The sequence below is a fragment of the Caretta caretta genome, chromosome 5 (genome assembly GCF_965140235.1).
Source record: "Caretta caretta isolate rCarCar2 chromosome 5, rCarCar1.hap1, whole genome shotgun sequence".
NCBI lineage: Eukaryota > Metazoa > Chordata > Testudines > Cheloniidae > Caretta > Caretta caretta.
In genome coordinates, this window is record NC_134210.1 from 86,418,493 (window position 1) to 86,437,728 (window position 19,236).

The following is a 19,236-nucleotide window of genomic DNA, read 5'->3' on the forward strand; positions in this document are numbered from 1 at the left end:
TTGGGCTGCATTCTAAGATATTCTTTGGTGTTTGTGGTGAAAGAATCAAGGATGGATACCCTCCACAGCACCTGTAGTCCCATCATCACTGTCAATCCCCTAGTTTCCCTGCCCCTCAATCCCCATTGTGTTTGCACTGCCAGGTGGGCTTTCTAAATCCAGGCTCCCCTTTCTACAGTAGAGCCATGCTGGTTCTGCAGTGGGCAGTGCTCTGAGTTCCCATGAAGAACAGAGCTAGATTTATCCATTTGTGTATAACTGCCTCATATATTGTAATATTGGCTATTGCACAGGCATGCACAAACTGAGTAGCTAGCTTTAAAATGAGCACAGTGCTGAGCTGCAGGAAGTGAATTCGAATGATGAGTTTCCTCTCCATTGGAATCCACTTCCAGAATGAAGGGGAGAGATCAGGGTTGGGTGGAAGGTTGCCATGTCAACCCAGAACCATGAGGCCCCAAACAGTTGAATGGCTTACATAGCTTGTAAATTGGGCTAACTCAAATAGTTTCTTAGAATGGAATGGGGCATTTAAGCTCAGGCTTATGGACATGTATGTGGGCTTTGGCTATGACAGTAGAACCTCAGAGTTATGAATACTAGAGTTACAAATTGACCAGTCAACCACACACCTCATTTGGAACCTGAAGTACACAATCAGGCAGTAGCAGAGCCAAAAAAAAAAAAGAAGCAAATACAGTATAGTTCTGTGTTTAAATGTAAACTACTAAGAAAAATAAAGGGAAAGCAGCATTTTTCTTCTGCATGGTAAAGTTTCAAAGCTGTATTAAGTCAATGTTCAGTTGTAAACTTTTGAAAGAACAACCGTAATGTTTTGTTCAGAGTTACAAACATTTCAGACTTATTAACAATCTCCATTCCCGAGGTTTTTGTAACTGAGGTTCTACTGCACGTATTTTCATTCTTATTTCAGATCTAAGTATGGAGACACACACATACCATTCTTAACTTGAGGCATGGGGTGAGTTTCACTGCCCTGCGCTTTAAGCAAGGGGGAGCATGTCTGGCTGGCTATGAGAAGAGAGCCAATGCTTTCTGGCTTCTGGGGAGGAGGGGAGATGTAAAACTGCTGGAAAAGCAGTCCGTGTGCTGGATGACTCACCACCTAGGAATGAGGGGTTTAAAAAGGTCAGCCTGGGCCTGGACTCCCCTCATCACTCCGAACAGGCTAGGTAGCACCCATCCTCCCTCCCTATTTAGGTCAGAAATATGCCAGGTAATTAGCTATATCTGCTGTGGGCATTACGCTAGCTGCCCTGTTAAGGGGGACTGGGAAGGAATTTTTCCCTCACCAACATAATGGCCAGGTACAGTGGGGATTTTTTGCCTTCCTCGCAGCAGGTTCAGGTGGGCTCTGTTCATGCACAGCATGATGGGCGGTAGGCCATATATCACAACTCTTTATTTAAGTGTATAGCGGATCTTCAGTTCAGGAACTCCATAATTTAAGGCACAAAAGAACGGATAAATGGCTTGGAAAAGGAATTAAGAAGAGGTGCTTGGTAACTGAGCAAGCCGGGGGCAGTTGGGGACTCCTCTGATTGGTAAAGCCGGGAGCCAACCCCCCCATCATTAGCGTCCACCTTAACCGGGGGTGGTTGGAAAGGTACCAGCAAGGGAATTGCTGGAGGGACCTGGATGAAAAGGGAAGGGGGGAGCTGGTGGAAGCTCCCCGCCCTGGAAATTGGCGGTTCCCGGCAGTGGATCTGCTGGAGGGACATGAACAGAAAAGTGTGTGTGTGTGGGGGGGGGTGCTTGAAAAAAGCACTCCCCACCTGTAGCCAGACAGCCAGCCAGCCCCCCCTCTCAGACAAGCATTGCTGGGAACACAAGGGAGCCAAAACAACAGGGCACTTAACATAAATTCCAGCACAGCCTTTGAAGCTGTGAGAAGCCCAGGTGTGCTGCTCCAATGTGCCTCTGGGAACATATACAACGATTAGGCTCACAGCAGACAGAGAAGCTGTGACAGACATGGCTCTTAGCCCCTACTAAATAGCGTGATGCACACACCCCAACATCCTAGGTGGGAAAATATTTACCCTGATAAAAGGAATGTCCAGTAGTCGACACTTATTGTTTCTCTCCCTTGCAAGTGTAAACTACTCTTGCGAGAGCTGGCATCATCGCCCAGACAGACCAGCCCCAATTTGGCATAAGAAAGGAGAAAGGGAATAAAGGAGTACAGAGGTATAAGTATGGGACCTACAGCACCATGATTTTTGAGTGCTTTTCACTATCTATCTGCTGGTCAGATAAGTGACTGCCTCCCAAGGCTTCTGCAGCTAAGAGGGTCCCTAAGCCTTGTCCCTTATTCGTCTTTCCGCGGAATTGAGTGACCGATCCTGGCTTGGCACCGCTGGAATCGAGAGATGCAAGGAGGGTAAGAAGCACCCACACCTGATCTCCTATCTTTAGTGTACACATATTTTGAAATAGAGCTCTATACTTTATTTTCTTTCTTTGGGATTGTGGCTTCAGTTTTGTAACTTGTTTGTGTGTGTAACATCTCTACATTTAAGTAAGTAGGCACTAGCAATTTTGTAACCACATGATTAGAATCTAGTTTAATAAATTTTGGTAACCATTTGTGCATAAGCCTGACTTGTTTCTCTGGTTTACTGTAAAGCAGCCAACACAATTAAAGAACCTCAAAAAAAAGAACCTCGTTTTGGCTATAAAGCCTGGCCATTAGGTGAGAGTACTAAGAGCCTAGCGTTGAGTTGTGCCGCCTCCACGGGGCAAACTCTTGGGGCGCCTGTCAGTCAATCCTGACTGCCCACTGCGAAGGAGCTCTGAGCTCTAGCAGTTAAAGTCACGGGTGTGGAGAGGCTCTTAGTGCTGCCATTGGGGCACCTGTCAGTCAGTGTTGACTGCCCACTGCGAAGGAGCTCTGAGCTCTAGCAGTTAAAGTCACGGGTGTTTAGGACCTTGGGGCATCCGTCAGCCTAGCCCGGGCTGCCCGCCGCGAAGGGACAGTGCGTCCTAGCGGTTAAAGTCACGGATGGTATAAAACGGGCATAGCTGGCACCTCACCAAACATCCTTGGCCATCGGCTAACACCACCCCCCAGTGAATTGTGGGGGTTTTCTCCTGCACTGCACATTTTATCTGCTGGGTTACTCCCAGACATCTACTAATAAAGTAGCGGCCTGATTAAACCCATATCTAATGTCTCCTGTCATTCTTTCGGCCTAGCCAGACAACAGCCACACTGCTTTCCCTCACACTAATGGGAGTTGAGTTGCTCAAGCCCTTCCTGTTTACAATAGCTGAGAATGAAGCTTTTGGGCTAGGGGAAGACTGGTCATTTAAACAAATCAAACATTTAGAAGAACAGGTAACAGAAGGACTTTAGCAAACATTTTTAATGACACTCCTGTCAAGAGAGCTGTCCAAGACTGGCGAGTATAACCACACATCACTCCAAGATGTAAAGAGATAAACCATGAAACTACAATATAGCCACAGTTCAGTTTATAACAAATACACATACAAATCCTACAGCTTTGATTCACTTCATAGCCACAGTTCAGTTTCCTATGTCAGTACACTTGTTTTCTTGCCACTCTTTGCCAAGATTTTCTTTCAAGTGGCTTATAAATTCTAACTCACTGCATTGGGAAGTCTCTGTTTTATACAAGTCATTTCATATTTATTGGTATCTTCACAGTTGCTGCAAAATCAGCCTCTTTCTTTTTACAGCTGTCAGAAGACTACTGACATTTTTACACGTAGACTCTTACCTTGCACTTGACAATGAAAAGGCAAAACGGTATGTGTCGAAAGGCTTTTGCTACATACATTACAGGGTTTATGCACTGTACATATTTGGACATATTCTTTAAACACAGCTGCTTTAATTAAGAGAAAGAAAACTAAGCACCAGTTTTTGTAAGTTGTGAATTAAGAAGAGTTATGATTTTTTGAGGATTACGATACCTTACTTAGTGATTTCCCTGCCATTGCAGGGGCTTCAGGCAGTGGTGTGCCCCTTTTTTCCCTACGGCACATAATAGTCTAGTCTCCTGTGGGCTGTAATACTTTGGTCTAATTTTGGTTGTTGGATTTAATGTGTGGGTGCTAGGTGGGGTGGGGGACTGTGATATACACTGAGACTAGATGATCTGGTGGTCCCTTCTGGTCTTAAACTCTATGACTCTAATGCTTGGTTTGATTCATTGAGTTTAGGCTGGTCTTTTCAAATGGGTCCAAGGGAGTTAGGTGCTCAACTGCTATTGAAAGTCAATGAGAGCTAATTTGAGCACCTGATTCACATAGGTCCCTTTGAAAAAATCCCAGCCTTAAAGCACAACTCCTTTATACTTGTGTGTAAATTAGGCATGCTGCACTGACTTCAAGCAAGCTATGCTGCTTTAGACCAGCTGAGGCTCTGGCCCCATGTATTTATGAGCTGTTAATCACAATTGACCAGACTACCTCCTCTTGGGATAACACATTTGGAAGGGGATTGCGGGGCAGGAAAAGTCCACAAAGTCCTCACAGGGGATAGATTTGGGGTGCCAACATGGGTGCAGAGGGCCAGGTCCCCAGTGGACTCATGGGGAGCCATTCCACATCCAGAGGAACAAACTGTAATATGCCTTCTCTTGTGCAGCATGACTCCAAATGAACAGTTCTGCATCAGCTGGATCTGTCCCTAGAAGATGTTAATACAGCTCCACGCTGTACTAGCTCCTGGATGGGACTCCAGAAGTTGTGCAAGGATTTTGTCAGGGTCCATTGCCTTTTTAAAGGAAGCCTGTTTTAACTGTGGAAGAATGCCACTTTGTAGAGACTTTCACAGGTTTGACATACTGTTTGCAATATATTTAAAAATGTAAGTAAAAATACATGCATTGGAAAAGTACCTACCCTTGATATATGTGTGAATTGTTAGATCATATTTTAACTACCTTGAATAACAAACATATATACTTACTTTTAGTGGTTATTCGATACAGTTTGCATAAAATAAACTGAAAAAATTTGGCCACAGCCCTAGTGATCATACTGTTACTATGTAAACATGAGCAATCTGTGATTACTGGTTGCAAGAAAAACTACTGAGTAGACATAGCATCTTTATCTGCTCAGTTCAGGATTACTACTTCATACATTTTCAAACATACAATTTGAAACTTCTACATACTTGTATAATCTGTATTATTGCATTATATACTGTAATACTATGCATAGCATAATACAAACTTTTGCTATACAATTACTATTTAATAAAGAAATGTACAAATATACAGTTATTTATACCACATACATGTAAGGCTATTAACATAACAGCAAAATATGTATAGAGAAATATAATGCACTTTGTATAATGTAAGTAACTTTTCTCCCAATTAACAATAAACAGGATAGTGGGATACGTATAATAGCTGATGTTTCTTATAGGTGATGTAGATGTACTGTAAGATCAGACTTTACCAAATACACTGATGTCATACATGTCATCATGACACAAGGATTTTGTGCAGACTGTTGGGTAGTAGAAAAAGCTTTCCTGAGTCAGATCTTTTACAGAATTAAAACCCAAAGCAAAACAAGTCATGTGATAAATAGACACTCAGTTAACTAAGTGGTTAGTATCTTCCCCTTGATTTAAGTTACAATTTAAGTGCATGAAAATGGAAAGCTTGTAATTGAATCCTACAAAGCCATAGATGAGTCCTTGACTTGCAGAGTCCTTCATTTGCACAAGTTTCCATTCTGAAATGATGATTTATCTTTTTCATTTATACTTGAGGGAACACTAATCTGTGGGAAATCATCCTTTGGTTTCTGTGCATTGCTGCTGCTAGACTTACTTCTGCTTTGATCTGGAGTGGGCTGAATAGGCAAAGATCTAGCCACATTGGTCTTCACTAGACAGCCACAAACAAGGCGAAAGAAAGCCCGACGCATTTCCTTGCTGGCTAAAGTGTAGATGATGGGATTCATCGCAGAATTGAGGACAGCCAAAGCAATGAACCAGTCAGCCTTGTATAAAATGGCACATTCTTTTACTCTGCAGGCTACATCTATAAGCAACAGAATAAATAATGGAGACCAACAAGCAATGAAAACACCAACTACAATAACAACTGTCCTAAGTAGTGCCATAGATCTCTCAGAGTTACTATGATTAGTGACGTTACGGCTACTGGATTTTACCAGTATGTAAATACGTGCATAAAGGATAACAATTGCCACCAAAATGGCTATGAAGATACTTATGCAAAATACAACATATTTCTTGGAATAAAGAGGCAAAATTGTTGAGCAGTCTGGTAAATTGCTGATACAGTTCCAGCCAAGGATTGGTAAGGCACCGAGGGAAACCGAGATAAGCCAACATGTTCCAATAAGAAGGAAGACCCTGTACTTTTTATTTGCATCATAAGGCCTCATTTTGATCATAGTTAAATGTCTCTCAATGGCTATGGCTAATAAGCTTAAAGTGGAAGCTCCTAGGGCAACAAACATACTTCCTTCCCTAATAAACCAGATTGTGTAGGACAGGCTCAGAGTTCTTTTTCCAGACATAAGAATGTTTACTTTGTAAACAATTCCAGCCAACAGATCACAGAGAGCTAGATTGCCAATAAAAAAGTACATACGGTTGTGAAATTTGTTATTTTTCCATATGGCAATCAACACCATCAAGTTTTCCAGGACTATGAAACTACATATGATCAGAAATGAAACAGTTGTTAACCCTATGCGATCAGTCGCCTTTTCTCTTAGAATAAGTTTTCCTGTATAATTATAATGTAGCACAATTACAGAGTCAGATTCTTCATTTCCTGGAGTGGTGAACGTAGCAACAAATGGCATAGTAACTGTCGCCATAATTTGTTTGTTTTGTTTTTTAAAATCATGAAAGTCTAATTCCAATATCTTTCCACAAGAGGGAACTCAAGTCACATTCCCCAAAGCAGTTCTCTGAGTCGTTTGAGGATGCCCCAGGCTTCAGTAGTTGTTGCATGTCAACATCCAGCAGTGGCAGTGAAACCAAGAACCTGGGGGAGAAAAAAAGTAAATAGAGTCAATATCACTGTCTTTATATAAAGCAAATCCTATGTATATGCCTTATAATAATTTAAAGGAACATTAAATTTGTGGGGAACATTAAATATATACCAAGGATTGATGTTACAGTGGGTTTGATCATTTGGAATCTGAAAGCCAACCACCTACTAACTAAAACTTTAGTCATATAATTTGATTATAATTCTACTGATGAAAAAAGAGGGAAATGGCAGGTATTGACTCCCTGTGTTGTCGGATCCAAAATAACTATTGCTGAGTAAACAAAGTACTTTACGCGGAACTGAGGAGTAGGGAGGAAGGTTTAGCACAAACACCCAACCAATCTCAGGGAGTTTAGTAACTACCTAATTTTGACTCTAAGCAGGAATAATTGTAAGTAGTTTTACTTGAAATCCTCCAAAGCCAACACAGTTTTTAAGATAACAAATCAGATCCTCAGCTCCTGTTATGCTCCCTGGGCCACTGAAGAGGTACAAAGTGACTTTGCACCATCTCTAAAGTGTTGATGAGCATGGGAGAATCCAGAGGTGATGATGAGGCAGTTTGGGATAGGGTGGAGATATTCTGGGGCAGGTCAGGAGTGTGACAGGGTCTAGGCAGCGGTGCTTGAATGCTATGTGCTCTGCTGATGTCAAACCAGTGGAACATCCCTGTGACTGTTAAAAGTGGCTGTGGGAGCTGTTTTGGTCCCTGGCAGCCCTAGGATTAGAAAAGGTATAAAGGTGGATTTTAGCCACTTGTGCTCAACTTGTCAGGTACCCAGGCCCCAGCTGCTACTGTAATAGATGTGTTATAAATGTCTAAAATAGTTTCTCTCTCTTAACATGGCAAAATTATACTATTTATAGTTAAGCTGGTGTCTGAAAACCCACGAGCTCAAAGACAATTCTACTAATTGGTTGCATTAGGTAACTTTTCCGTATCATTACTTTATATACAAATTAAGTCCAACCTTTATTTGTGCCATCTAATGAAAAGAAATCAGTAGTTCATAGCATGTAACTTCAGAACTACATTAGTTTCTCGATTTAATTATACGTGAAAGATTAATCAGACTTTATATTTTACTAATACTTTTAAATACAGCTTTGATTTTTCTTTCTCTGTCATGGCTTTGAATCATCACTAGTTTTTTCCATGAACTTTGATATAATATAAATTCACAATAGAGGACCCGAGGCTCATATTTTTTTATTATGGCATACAAATACTGCAAAAGGACTACATGACTATGCAAAAATAATATGTGATGATGTAAGTATGGTGGTGCTTCAGCCTTACGATTTTGCAGGAATTGTTAGAACTTAGATACTGCATGGTCAGACTGGTACCAGCACTTAGTTATTAGGTACTATAAAAAATACATACATTGTTCAATAACACTGTTATAACTTGGGCCTGATCCTTTTCCCACTGAAGATGGGAGGCAAAACTCCCACTGATGTCACTGGAATAGGATTGGACCATTAGGTTGCCAACAGTTTTTCTGAGGCCCTATAAATCTGAACCTTTTAAACAAAACAACTTTATTCTTAGCAGAGGCTGACTATCATAAATAATTTACAATCTGCACACTGTATTGCACTGAAACTTTTTGGATGTTTCTCCTTCACTATAAAAGTCATTTCACATTGTCCACATTCACTGTAAATGCCTTCCCACTATAATACATTTTTATGTGTGACCACAGAAGAAATCAGCTAGCCATAGTTCGATAGTTAGATCAAGAAAAGATATTCATCACTGGGCACACAACAAAATGATTAGTTGATGTTTACATATATGATATAATGGAAACCTACTTACAGTATCACAGGCAACAAAATAAATATTTCAGTAGTAACTATTTTGTGAGTAGAGCCATCATTTTGTTATGTAGAAGAACAAATATGTTGCTTTCTGTCCCCTGTGTGACCAATGAAATATTAAACTTTATCAACCAGAACCTCAGCTGGTGTAAATCAGCACAGCTCTATTAAAGCCAGTATTAGCTACACCAATTTACACCACCTGAGGACATGGACTATATATTTAATCAACAAAAAAGACACAGGATATCTTCCATTGTTCTTAACTACCTATTGTTAAAATTATGATCATATGCAGTATCACAATCAACGTAAATCTTTGCTTGCTTTGGACAGTGTATTGGACAATCAACAATAGAGTTTCCTGCTGAACGATGGATTTTATCAACATGATCTAAAGTAAGCAGTATTACCAGTTAGGACCTACAGAAAATAAATCTCACTGATGAACCTTTTCAATGTTTATATTAATAATAATGCAATAAATAATTTAGGAAAATGCTTGAAAATTAAAATTTAATCTGGAAGCAACATTTAAAAATAATGTTTTGGACCATATTATGCTATTGATTTTTAAGCAGAACTTCCTGTTTTTCTGCTTAAAAATCAATGGCATAATATGGCCTGCTAATTTTTTTTAATAGTTAGTTGAATATTACTATAAGAAGACATTGTCAGATAGAACATTTTACAGGACACTTCTTTGTCAACATAGCACTACAGATATAGACATTCTACAAAATGTCTTAATGTCAGTTACATACAAATGACTGGTCACTGCTTACTAATCCTTCTATTTCTCCTGTTGTCCATAGAATGTTCCAAGTAAAATAGGGTAGATGAGACCAACTTCTAATGTAACAAAGAAACAGGACTTTCCCACTCTCACTTCCTCTAAATAAAACAAAAGCCATTCAAGTCTTCTTCATACATCATAAATTAAAGAAACAAGAAAATCACAAAGCCCTAATATATTTCCAGGTCTCCTTTAAATTGCCCTAGCAGAAACTTGTTTCCAGCTAAACAATAACAGCAGGAAAGCTGTGAAACTTCTCTCTCTCCCATCATATTCACAACAATGTGATATCCACTCACCTTGAAAAACTGTATATGGAGATTCATGTGAACGTCTTACTGAGAACACTTAAATATCAAAGCTTCATCTACATGTCTGATTCAGCTGTTCTCAGTACAGACCTCAAGGCAGGGGGCAAAGATGGATGTATACCACCTTTACACCTCACTTTCTCCCCCAAACACCAGTGCTGCTGGGGGCCAGTTTGTCCCTATATACAAAGTATAGCAGCCTCCTTTGCTGCTCTAACTCACACCAGCAGAAATGGCTCCCCAGCACCCACTAAATTGGCCTGGGATCCCAAAGCACATCAGGGTTGCCCATATACTCTCTATGTTGAGAACAGAGGAAGTAGCATAGAGTCAGTAATGTGGCTGTGGTAGCTGGGGATTTTCCCAAGCCAGGGAAATACCTAACTGCCCAATTAATACACTTTGTGGTCTCAGTGTGCTGCTGGAGTGGTTCATGGGACTGTATGGAAGCCAAAGATCTGCTCCAACATTGTTGGTTCCAGTCTTGCACCACTGAAATCAATGGAGCAGGAGCTGGTCCATTACACATAAGTAATGTGTTGTTCTATCTTGCAAAGTGCTAAGCAACACCTGCAAGACTCCCATTGGGAACTGAGGGCTCTCAGCACCACAAAATAGACACTCAGCAACTTGCAGTAGACTGAAGAAATAGTCATCTAGGAGTTATATTATCTGGAACAACAACAGAATGACTTTGCTTTCTGTTACACCCACCCTGAAGGCAAAGAAGTGTTATGGGTATAAAGGAGAAAAGAGTTTGGCTCATTGTTTTTGTGTTCTCACTCTTACTTTTGTCTATACAAGGACATATTATATTACACAGTCACATTGATAACTGAATTATATCTCTATCCAGTCCACCACTGGAATTGACCTTTTCCTACATTCCAAGCAGCAACAAAAAACCCTCTTGAATAAAGGGACTGGAGAGACACTCCACACATTCCAGGTCTCCATCCTTCTCCATATGTAGCCATTTGCTTTACCCACAAATGACAATTTTAAGAAAGGAGAAGGAAAAGAAAAGAATATGTGTACGATGCCAAAGTTTCTTCTATTTTATTTATTTTTAAAGCTTTTCCAGATGATGAGTAAATGTGTGTAGTTTGTCAGGCATGCCCTGGGGGCATTAAATTTAAGAATATAAAAAGCTTTCTGGGAACATAGGTGAATTTTAATCTACATTCCCAGTTTGCAATTGAATGGCTCTAGCTGCAAATGGGATTTAGACAACAAACATCAGCTGCAGAACAATATTTCTTGGAAAGCACAAACAAATGAGAAATTTAAAAGTTTTTTTAAATAAATGTGCTGGCAGTTTTATGGCTTCGGCCAAAACCTTTAATAAAGAGTTATTTTTCTTGGCTTCTAGTTTTTAGACAACAGCATTTTGCATTAGTAATTCTTCCAAGTAGCAAGCGTGCAACTCTCATATAGGAGCTCTGGGTGTTTTGAAACTTGGCTTTAAGCATATTGGCAGAAGTTATCTTTACTCTTTTCTCCTCCTCACTCCCTCTAGCTGCCCTCCCTCCTTGGAAAGCATCCACTGTTCAGTTTCCAGATTCTAAAAGGTTGCAGTGACCCCGACTTTCACTCACTGTGGGTCAAAGATCTTTCTTTTCTAAACAAAGAACTAAAGGTATGCAGGGAGTCACTTTTCTAAACAGGAAGTAATTTTCTAATCGGGAACAACTCTCATAACTTTACCTGTTTAACCACTCTCCCGAAAATTCAATCAGTGTGACAGTGAGCCTTCACTTTATATATCAAACTAATTTCCTTTCAAGGATCTTTCCAAATAAAGTGGCAACAGATAAATCTAAAAAAGCAGCAAGTGGCACCAACATATACTTTTTTTCCAGGTTATCTAGTATCTATAGTAGTATAAGGAAACCTTAGAAATTACATTAAGTATAGTACATAGGACAAAGAATTGATTATAAAAGCTGACAAGGGAGTTGTATAACTTTAAAAAAGCCTCAAAGACTGATCACTACATGAGAGTATTGAGGAATAAAATATGACAGGTACTAAAATTTGCAAGAACAAAATTAAATAACTTTTAATGAAATGACCAGAGAAATGCAGCGTTCCCGCAGCATATAACTTTGCCCAAGCCAATGTAACAACCAGCTGTAGGTGGAGATCCACATTTGTAATTGACTCCAATATTACAAGCTCTTGGGCTGTAATGATATTTTCAGTTTCAGAACTTGCTCACCAACCTTGATACTGTACTAGCTCCTTCAGGACTGTTCACTGGAACTGCCCTATCACACAGCCCTCTTAAATCGTGTTCTTAGCACAATGGAGGTAAGGCTGGCTGGGGCTTGACTACTTCTTCAGGTGAAATTCGTGATAATTAATCAACATGGAAATAGGACAAATAATATGACGTCTTATAACTGGGACTAGCAAAAGTGACGGACTCGTTGTACCACAATTCCAGCCCTCTGACTTTAGTTGAAACGTTTAAATGCAAATTGGTCTAAAAATCAAGACTAAACAAATAGACTAAACAAATACGTCTGGATCTGCCCAAACTAGCCGATCTCTCTCTCTCTCTCTCTCTCACACACACACACACATACAAAATCCTTTCCTCGCAAAGCATATCGCAGCCATCAGACTAGTGCAAGTGACCTGAGCCCATAAATAGCAACGCTACCTCAGTGTCCTTCCGACACAGTACACCCACCATGGCGTAAAGGTCAGCCCCTGGCATTCAGGTTCAGGATAAAGTACTTGGTACGCCTCTACACCGCTAACTCCAGCTAGCTCAGAAGAGTGAGACTCCAGTGAAGAAGAGGTGGCATGCAATGTGCAGTTGTTGGCCCCACCTCTGTAATTGTCTATAATGTCTAGTTTCAGAGTAGCAGCCCTGTTAGTCTGTATTCGCAAAAAGAAAAGGAGTACTTGTGGCACCTTAGAGACTAACCAATTTATTTGAGCATGAGCTTTCGTGAGCTACAGCTCACTTCATCGGCTGTAGCTCACGAAAGCTTATGCTCAGATAAATTTGTTAGTCTCTAAGGTGCCACAAGTCCTCTTTTTCTTTTTATAATGTCTAGGTAGGTGTTTATTTCTGTAAGCACCACTTTATACATAAGTGCCTCCTCAGAGTCCTGTTTTCTGCTTCTACCCGTCAAAATAGCACGCTCCGCTTTAAACCCCCGCTCTGGATCGCCTGCCCTTTGTCTGACTAGAATCTACCCCGCGTCGCGTCCGCCTCCAGCTGGAGCAACAGACCTGAACGTTCGGATTCCGGAACGCGAGGGACCAGGTGACTCGAGAGCGACAGCGAGGGAGGTGGGTCCCGCGGTCGGGAGCTGGACCGCTCGCCAGAGCTCACTCTTGTGCATTCGTTAGAAGCCGACACAGGCTAGAAACCAGCCAGCTCGCACCCCGCCGCCTGCAGGGTTTGCAAGGAGAAGTGAGACCCGTTAGAAAAGCGCCAGGCGAGCCGCGAGTTTCCAGGAAAAGCCAATCGGAGACTCCAAAACTTTCCCAAACTCTGCAGCCGGCTCTCCGCAAGGGGAGGACTGAATGGACTCACAAAGCCGGGTGCGGGGATGTGCGGGGCTGAATTCCAGACAGGAATCAAGCATCACATCCCTCCCCCCCCCCTTTTTAAAAACACCCCTGCCCGAACCAGCGCCAAATAATCCAACCAGCCAACAGATACCTCACTACCGACCTATAGCCGGGCAATTAAAGACGATCGTGACTCTGATTGTGAGTCCTGTTGTTATTATTATAGACACCTCCCGACTAACAGCCCCTGCAGCGGGCAGTTGAGCGTAACCAGGTTTCCAAAGAGAGTTTCCTGTAGTTTAAAGGTGCGGAGATCCGCGGTTTAGCTTTGTTTGTACTCACGTTCTACACCCGAGCTATTGCCTGCACGCTCCCAGATCGCCTCTGCCGCTTGGGGGCATTCGGGTATCCAGCATCCTGGAGAAGATGGGGTGTCTCCGTGGGTGTCCTCCTAGTCCTCTGGGTGGGGATGACGGGTCTAGCGCGGCAGTAACTACACTGGTCTCAGGCAAATGCCCCCGAAGCCGCTTCTTTCCGGTTTCCTGCTTTCTCCACTCTCCGACTCTGTTCCGGGCCAAGCAGGGACCAGCCAGCAAACGCGTCAAGTCTAGCTGAACTTCCCCCCAGCCGCCCCATGTGACTCTCCCCTGCAGCGAGTCAGAGCTTTGCGGTGTCTCGGGGATGCTCAGCACACTTTTCGGGCTGCCTGGGAGGAGCCGCTGCACACCGCCCCGCTTCACAGCGCCTCCCCTCTGTGTCGCCCTCCTCCCATTCCCAGCTCTCTGGTCCTTCCACTCCCCTTTGTCCCTCTCAGCCGCTGTCCATCCCCCTCCTCTCTGCTCCTTCTACGTCCTGTGGCCCACTCCTACCTGGGCCTTCCACCTCTTGCCAATATTCTATTCCCCATCCTCCCGCCATCCCTGCCTCTCCTCTTTTCCACTCCACCTTGTCCCTCCTCTTTCTCTTTCTGCCAGCCCTTCATTCCCTGAGCCTAGCCTTGTCCCTTGACTCTTTCTTCCTAGGCTGGTCTTTTCATTCTCATTTCCCATTTCCTCCCACCCTGCCCCTCCACTCCTTTCTCCCTCTCAGTTTTCCTCCCCTGCCCTTCCTCTCCTCTTTCCTTCACCTTTCCCCTCCCCCGTTTCCTTCCAAGTCCCATTTCTAGACCTTTTCTCAGGTTTGTCTCAATATTGTGCTCTTGTGGTGAGGACTGAGGCTGGCTGGCTGCTGTCCCTACGGTCTTACTGCTGTCACTACCAGTGTCTGATGGGACAATGCCTGCCAGGGAAAGGTAGTGACAGGAATGGGAAAAACAGGTGTAAAGGAGGATGGCAGAGGAGAGCCTTGAAGCAGTGAACTGCATTGGAATCAAACAGTTTGGAGCAAAAAAAATGCTAATATTTTCCAAAAATATTGGATAGTCCTTACGATATTGGAGCTTTTGGCATTCTTGAGTCAGAGCCATACTCTCCTTTGCTCAGCCTGTCTATGTCACTATGTTATTTGTATTAGAGCAGCACCTACTGGAGCCAATAGGAGCAACACGAACATAATGTGAGGAACTGCTCTTCTCTAAGGAGGCTCACAGCAAGGATACTACACTGTCCACCTCTAACTTCCTCTAGAATAGGTTCTTACACAAGTCCACACTGACAATGGCAGGGATACTGACTGAGAAAAGGGAGTTCTGGGATCACAGAAATGAAGGACTGGAAGGGACTTTAGTATGTTATCTAGTCCAGTCCCCTGCAATGAGGCAGGATTAAGAATTATCTAGACCATCCCTGACAGGTGTTTGTCTAACCTGCTCTTAAAAATCTCCAATGATGGAGATTCCACAACCTCTCTAGGTAATTTGTTCTAGTGCTTAACTACCCTTACAGCTAAGAAGTTTTTCCTAATGTCCAACTGAAATCTCCCTTGCTGTAATTTAGAACCATTACTTTTTGTCCTATCCTCAGGGGTTAAGGAGAACAATTCATAGCCACATAACTTCTAGATGGCTCTATTACAATATGTGGAAGCAGCTGCTTTTGAAAATATGCAAACATCTGGTCAAGAGGTCCTGAGTACTTTAATGTATCAGGAGTTCCAAAAAGTACAAACATGCTTGTAAGGAGTCTGTGGATGCATCAAAACTGTTCTCCCAAAGACAGCATTGTTAGGTAGAGGTGCTGAACTTGTAAGAATGAGTGATGCAACAAACCACTTCCATCAATCAATTTCCCTGTAACAGGTCCATTGCTAAGTGCAGACAGTCCTGTAAGGTTGCCAACTCGTCTCAGCTACAGTAACTCAGTATTTTTCTTGGGAGTCTCCTCCCTGGAGTTGAGCAAAGCCACGCTGGGATTTGTGCCACATGCTCAGCCATGCAATACTTAGGTCTGTCGTGTTGTCTGCAGTTTTGTTACTGAGAAAGTAGAAAAGCAAATCCTGGAAAACAGAATAATTTTCAAGCATTGAGAAAGCTAGAAGCACAAACAGGGGTGGAGTGGCAGAACAAATGGCCTTTTCAAAGTCTGATTTTTATTTTCTAAATTCATAAAAAAATATGACAAATATAACTTTCCTCTAACACTAGGCATAATAACCCTTTGGGGTAATGGGACTATACAGCTGTACTTATATTTGGGCTCATTTGTTCACCTTACACAAAATTGAAACAATATTTGTTCCTCACATGATGGCCTATTACTTAGTCATTGTTTCTTAAGGCCTTACCCTGCCTCCAAACAGAACATTACAAACTTAGGCTCTGATCCAGCACCTGACTTCATGTGGGCAACACCTTATACTTTTTGTGGAGCCTCACTGATTTCATAGGGCTCTGTGGAGGTGCAGGGGTCCACATCATATTGTCACTTGCTAGACTGGGGATTTCATTGCTGCAGTGAAAATCCTACCTATCCTTCCTCTCTGTCAACCAATCCTTTGGTCATTTTTATGGGGCCAATGGTAGTTCATTCTTATTTTCGTCTTTTTGCCACTCCCACACTCACAGCCAGTCAGTGACTGACCTCTCAATAAACTGAGCAAAATAAATTGCCTGATGGGCAAAAGCATTGTCGTGCATGGTTTTGGGTACATGTCGTCAGGCTCCCCTCCCTCCCTCCGTTAAAGCAATGGCAGACAATTGTTTCATGCCTTTTGTCCTGGATTACCTGTGCAGACACCATAGCATGGCAAGCATGGAGCCCACTCAGCTCACCGCTGCTGTTGTGAGCATTGTAAACACCTTGCGCATTATCTTGCAGCATGTGCAGAACCAGGCTAAGAGAAGCCAGCACGAGGACAATTGTGAGGAGGACATGGACACAGATGTTCCTGAAAGCACGGGCTGTGGCAATTGGGCCATCATGGTGGCAGTGGGGCTGGCTGATACAGTGGAATGCCGATTCTGGGCCCGGCAAACAAACACAGACTAGTGGGTCCGCACAGTGTTGCAAGTATGGGATGATTCACTGTGGCTGCAAAACTTTTGCATGCGTAATTTCACTTTCCTTGAACTTTGTGAGTTGTTTTCCCTGCCCTGAAGCACAGGAATACCAAGGTGAGAGCTGCCCTGACAGTTGAGACATGAGTGGCGATAGCCCTGTGGAAGCTTGCAACGCCTGACTGCTACCTGTTAGTCGGGAATCAATTTGGAGTGGGCAAATCTACTGTGGGGACTGCTGTGATCCAAGTAGCCAATGCAATCACTGACATTCTGTTATCAAGGGTAGTGACTCTGGGAAATATGCAGGTCATACTGGATGGCTTTGCTGCAATGGGGTTCCCTAACTGTGATGGGGGGATAGATGGAATGCATATCCCTGTCTTGGCACTGGACCACCTTGCCAACCAGTACATAAACCGCAAGGGGTACTTCTCAATGGTGCTGCAAGCACTGGTGCATCAACGTGGGATGGTCGGGAAAGGTGCATGACACTCGCATCTTTAGGAACTCTGCGCTGTTCAAGCAGCTGCAAGAAGGGACTTACGTCCCAGACCAGAAAATTACCATTGGGGATGTTGAAATGCCAATAGTTATCCTTGGGGACCCAACCTACTCCTTGCTCCCATGGCTCATGAAGCTGTACACAGGCAGCCTGGACAGTAGTAAGGAGCAGTTCAACTGTAGGCTGAGCAATTGTAGAATGGAGGTAAAAGGTGCCTTTGGACGGTTAAAAGTTCGCTGGTGCTGTTTGCTGACTAGGTTAGACCTCAGCGCAACTAATATTGCCATTGTTATTGCTGCTTGCTGTGTGCTCCATAATATCTGTGAGAGTAAGGGGAGATGTTTATGGTGGGGTGGGATGTTGAGGCAAATTGCCTGGTGGATGATTTTGAGCAGGGCAATTAGAAGAGCACAGCTAGGCATGCTATGCATCAGAGAGGCTTTGAAAACCAGTTTCATGACTGGCCAGGCTACGGTATGACAGTTGTGTGTGTTTCTCCTTGCTGCAAACCCACCCCCTTTGTTGATTTTAATTCCCTGTAAGCCAACCACCCTCCCCCCTTCGATCACAGCTGGAATAGGAAATAAAGTAACCATTGTTTTGAAAGCATGCATTTTTCTCTATTAATTAAAAAAAAAGTGAGATAACTGACTTGTGACTCTACCTAGGGAGGTGGTAGAATCTCCTTCCTTAGAGGTTTTTAAGGTCAGGCTTGACAAAGCCCTGGCTGGGATGATTTAACTGGGAATTGGTCCTGCTTTGAGCAGGGGGTTGGACTAGATGACCTTCTGGGGTCCCTTCCAACCCTGATATTCTATGATTCTATGATTCTATGACAAGGTAGCCTGGGTGGGGTGGTGGAGGAGGGAAGGACAAGGCACATTGCTTATTGTAGCCACACTACAAATCAAAACTGTTTGAATGACAGCTTTCTGTTGCTTGGGCCATCCTCTGGAGTGGAGTGGCTGGGTGCCCAGAGCCACTTCCCTCCCCCCCCAACGCATTCTTGGGCATCTGGGTGAGGAGGATATGGAACTTGGGGAGGAGAGCAGGAGGTTATACAATGGAAGCAGCGGGGGTCTGTGCTCTTGATGTCTTTCCTGCAGCTCCACCAGATGCCTCATCATGTCAGTTTGCTCCCCCATTAGCCTCAGCATCGCCTCCTGACTCTGCTCATCGCAGTCACTTAATGCTTCCCTGGCCTCTGCCATTGAATGCCTCCATGCATTAAACTGTGCCCTATCAGTGTGGGAGGACTGCATGAGCTCAGAAAACATGTCATCGCAAGTGCGTTTTTTTTGCCTTCTAATCTGTGGTAACCTCAAGGATGGAGATGATAGGGGGAGCATAGAAACATTTGCACCTGGGGGGAGATAAAAAGGGAGAGTAAAATTTAAGATGATACATTTCTGAGAACAAGAGTGAGACTCTTTCACAGTGAATCAAGCAATTCAATCAAGTGAATCAAGCAATCACAGCAGACAGCACATGTGCTTTAGGTTCAAGGTCACATTTTGCCTTTTATGTTGAGTGCCTGCTGGTATGGTGACACATCACACACAGCTGGGCAACAGAATTCAGTTTCCAGGCAGCCAAATGGTACGTGGGCTTGGCTTCTTATGCCTTCATAACATGTGGGAATGGTTTCAAACTGCAGCACCCTCCTTTCCCATGGCAAGCAATGCCAGTTGGGTTTCACATTTAAAAGGAGGGGCTGCGGTTTTTGGGTGGATGTGCAGCACACACCTCCTTCCACCCCACCGTGTGGCTATTCTCTAGGA

General features: G+C 43.1%; 1 protein-coding gene across 2 annotated transcripts; it reads right to left on the reverse strand.

Moving 5' to 3' along the window:
* Window positions 1-3,374: 3,374 nt before the first annotated feature.
* S1PR3 (sphingosine-1-phosphate receptor 3) lies at window positions 3,375-14,217 on the reverse strand. Of its 2 annotated transcripts, XM_048851380.2 has the most exons (3): window positions 13,860-14,217; window positions 13,233-13,395; window positions 3,375-7,037 (listed from the first exon to the last, which is right to left on the reverse strand). In XM_048851380.2, the coding sequence occupies exon 3, from the start codon at window positions 6,865-6,867 to the stop codon at window positions 5,725-5,727; it is 1,143 nt and encodes a 380-aa protein (XP_048707337.1). In that variant the 5' UTR covers window positions 6,868-7,037; window positions 13,233-13,395; window positions 13,860-14,217; the 3' UTR covers window positions 3,375-5,724. The 2 variants fall into 2 exon arrangements, with proteins under 2 accessions (XP_048707337.1, XP_048707336.1); XM_048851379.2 differs by lacking the exon at window positions 13,233-13,395.
* Between the last annotated feature and the right edge of the window lie 5,019 nt (window positions 14,218-19,236).

What these genes read in the sequence shown, in the direction of transcription:
- S1PR3 (XM_048851379.2), bottom strand. Translation starts at nt 6,867, where the DNA reads ATGGCGACAGTTACTATGCCATTTGTTGCTACGTTCACCACTCCAGGA.